General features: G+C 39.2%; 1 protein-coding gene across 1 annotated transcript in view; it reads right to left on the bottom strand.

Moving 5' to 3' along the window:
- Positions 1 to 1,807, bottom strand: part of LOC123241587 (cell cycle control protein 50C-like) — a 30,131-nt gene extending 28,324 nt beyond the window's left edge. The window contains exon 1 of the mRNA XM_044669202.1: positions 1,607 to 1,807. Coding sequence (XP_044525137.1) covers positions 1,607 to 1,807 — 201 coding nt within the window. The remainder of the gene's footprint in view (positions 1 to 1,606) is intronic.
- Between the last annotated feature and the right edge of the window lie 2,226 nt (positions 1,808 to 4,033).

The raw sequence follows: 4,033 nt of genomic DNA on the forward strand, positions 1-4,033 counted from the left end.
TCTCTCTCTCTCTCTCTCTCTCTCTCTCTCTTTCTCTCTCTCTGTCTCTCTGTCTCTCTCTCTCTCTCTCTCTTTCTCTCTCTCTCTCTCTCACACACACACACCACACACACCATTTTCTACCTATTTAGTCCCTTCTGACTTTTCACAATGAATACAATCTGTGGATCAGATTGTTATGAGGTTAAAAAAAATCATATTTTTTGGTTTTTTCTCTACCAGGATGCTTTCTCACCCTTGCTCCTGGCGCTGCAGACAGACATGGCATTACATTGTTGAATGCCACAGAGTATCCAAAGCCCCCGTCTTGGAATACACCTAATTATGTATTGTCACGTAGAGAGAGGAATGAGTTAGATTTACACTAAGAACACATGGATTCAAATCCTGTTCTGTCGGTTTCCTTCCTGTTGCAGCACAAGCTTCCCTAAGAAGCCCTCCCAATGTCCTTAGTTGCTAGTGCATTCCCTTCCCAATTTAATATGCATTCATATATTCCTTCCAGAGACAGTATGGTGCCATGAATAGCTAACCTTGGAGCCAAGAATTCCTGGGTTTAAGTCCTGCCTAACATGTATTGGCTATGTGACCTTGGGCAAGTCCTTTAAAAAAATTTTTTTTAAAACCCTTACCTTCTGTCCTAGAATCAATTCTAAGACAGAAGAGCAACAAGGACTAGACAATGAGAATTAAGTGACTTACCCAGGGTCATGCTGCTAGGAAGTGTCTGAGGCTAGATTTAAACCTAGATCCTTCTGACTTCAAGCCTGGCTCTCAAACCACTGTGCTCCTTAGCTATCCCAACTAAATTTCTTAGGGCTCTAGGAAGTTCTCTTGAGACTGTAAGTTGCAGATAAGGTTCTGACTTGCATTGATAGAGGGGGCTTTCCTCATCTAGGAGCACTCAGACCAGTGAAATCGCAAATCCAGTTCCTATCACTGTGTATACTTATGTATGTACATGCTACCTCCTCCCACAGAAAGTAAGCTTCTTGTCTCAGTGTTTGTCACACAATGGCTGAAACAATGTGTTTAATAAATGCTTCTCTACTGATGGATCCTATTGAACCCAGATCCTAGCATACCATATACCTGAGTGATCTGGGATAAATTATTTCCCTTCTCTGAATTGATTTCTTTAATCTGTAAAATGAAGGGAGTTGGAAATGATTTTTTAAAAACTGAATTTTATTTTTTTCAATTACATGTAGAAACAATAAAAAAAACCATGCACAACAAACCCTTACCTTCCATCTTAGAATCAATACTATGTATTGGTTCCAACTCAGAAGAATCAATACTATGTATTGGTTCCAAGGCAGAAGAACTGTGCTAGCCAATGGGGGTTAAATGACTTGCCCAGGGTCATACAGCTAGGAAGTGTCTGAGGCCAGATTTGAACCCATCTCTAGGCTTGGCTCTCTATCCCCTAAGCCACCTAGCCATTAATGGTTCTATATTTTTGTACTCTGGACTTGTCCAGATTACTTCTTAACCCAGCAGATTCAGATGCTTCCCTTAAAACCTACTCTTCTGCCCAGGACCCCCTTCCCCAACCCCAGGCAGTTTGCCTGCTCTGTATGAAAAGCAGGAGGCCAGGACAAACCTCAATTTCCTTGACGCTCTTTGCAGATAATATGAGGAGGACGCCCATGCCAAGAAAGAATGCTCCGGTGGTAAAGAAGCCAGGGAGGACTGCCCAGGCTGAGAGGTGAGATCTCCAGGCTGGCAGCCGCTGTTGTTTGAATGCAGTATTGTCGGGCATTCTGGATGGCAGATCCGGAGCGTTGTTGCTATTCCTCTCCATCTTGGTTCTCCTGGTGGCTCATGGGCTTCCTAGGCATGCAAAGTAGTACTAAAGTACTAATGTAATTTTAAATTTCTTAATAATCCCAGAGAATAGAGTCATGTTTATGAAAACTTGGCTCCTTCCTCAAAGTAGCCATGAATTCTGTCATGTAGTTTAGCCCAGGTTGAGAGTCATAGAGTGCATCTCTATTTTTACTCAACTTGGGCTATGGTTAAATGAACTTTATTCTGATTCAAAGAAGCTAGTTTACTTTTGCTCAAGGCTACAAAATATATATGGGTCACATGTGGAGACCAAGACCTATTTTGGTTGTGGTGCTAATTGATATCCAATGAAATTCACATCCAAGAAAATGTTTCTTATACCCTGCTTGGGTGTGTAGGAGTAAAAATGAATAAATACTCCTGGCATTTAAAAAAATATATATAATTTAATAATAAACAAAAAGAGGAAACGAAAAGGAAAAGAATTCTTTCATTAAAGTGAGCAAAGAGAGCCAAAAACTTACACCTGTAGCACTTTACCAAAGCAAAGCACAAGCTCCCAAAAAAGAGCCCTGCAGCGTGGGTCTCAGCCAAATTTATCTCCCAACTCCCTGCATGTCAATGAGGATGTACTTAAAAGGATGCTGGGAATGTAATTCAGATGTGGCAAATTTTCCACCTGTACAGGTGGCCAGGTAGGTGCATGACTAATCTAAGGGCAATAATTTCTGAGAGCAGACCCCCACCCCCCATCAAAAGTGTTTAATTGATCCTTAAGAAACTTCTTTAAATCTTGGGTAATGGATACTTTTGGATAATGAATGGATATTTTCCCCCCAAATGTGGCTGTAGTTAAACAATATTAGGAATGTAGTGAGAAGGATCATTGTCTTATCATAATTACAGAGTCATACAGAAGGGCTAAAGTTTGTTCTATGAACCTCTTTCCCTCACAGAGGCCCTAGAAGCAATGTAGTTCAATATAAGAAAGTGTGTCCTAACAATTAGTAAATTCAAAAGCCGCTTTCAGAAGAAGTAAGCTGCCTGTTCTAGAGGTGTTCATTTATTTATTTATACCAATTATGTATAATAATAAATTTCCACATAAGTTTTCTGAAGTTATATGATCCAAATTGTCTCCCTCCCTTCTTCCCTGCCTCTTCCTGGAGCTAGGAGGCAATTAGATCTGAGTTATACGTATATTATCATACAAAACATATTTCCATTATTTATTTTATACTGGAAGTGTTCAAACAGAAACTAAATGACTTGGGGGTACTATAAAGAGGATTCATGCTATAGATAGGGATTTTAGAGGTTCTCTAAGTGTGATCTGGGGACCCCTATTTTATTTCAGGGAGCTCACAAGATCAAAATTATTTTTATACTACTACTATGATGTTTTAATTAAGAATATGGCAAATATCAATAGATATTATCCATATAAACAAAAAAAGCCATTTAGGGTCCTTAGTTTTTAGGAATGTAAAGGGCTCCTGAGTCCAAAAAGCTTGAGAATTATTAAATCAGATGACCTTTGAATTCTTTTCTAACTCTTAAGACTGTATGATTCTAAACCAGTTTGGAAAATTACCAAGTGATTAGACAACCCTAGACTATCTACAGTAATGGGGTAAAGTATCAAGGAAAACGCTTGAAGATAACTCCAAACCTCAATAGTTTTGCTCTCTCACCTCCAATCAACTAAAGTTTCTAATAAAAGTTATTTTTATCAGTTATAAGTTATTTTTAAAATTTTTATTATCATATTTTATCAGTTAAATACAAAAAATAGATTGGCAAATAAAGTAGCAAAGTTGAAAATTTTTAGTTTCTTTCTTTCCTCTTCTTTTTTAAACCTTTACCTTCCATCTCAGAACCAATACTGTGTATTGGTTCCAAGGCAGAAAAGTAGTAAGGGCTGGGCAATGGGGGTCAAGTGACTTGCCCAAGGGGTACAAAGCTAGTGTCTGAGCCACATTTGAACCCAGGATCTTTTGTTTTTAGGGACTGGCTTCCCTGTCCATTGAACCACCTAGCAGCCCCCTTTCCTTCCTCTTCTAGGAGATAAAGAGCTAGCCTCAGAGTCAGGAAGTGTTGTTTTTAACAAAGACTGGCTCATTCAATCTTTCAATGCTGGAGGCCACTCCAGTTTCAGAGATGGTGCTGACCATCACTGGCTGATGAAATTCCTCACCTGAAATTGATGCACCAATGATGTCCCTATCTTTATCCTTAA

The sequence above is a fragment of the Gracilinanus agilis genome, chromosome 3 (assembly GCF_016433145.1).
Source record: "Gracilinanus agilis isolate LMUSP501 chromosome 3, AgileGrace, whole genome shotgun sequence".
Taxonomy (NCBI): domain Eukaryota; kingdom Metazoa; phylum Chordata; class Mammalia; order Didelphimorphia; family Didelphidae; genus Gracilinanus; species Gracilinanus agilis.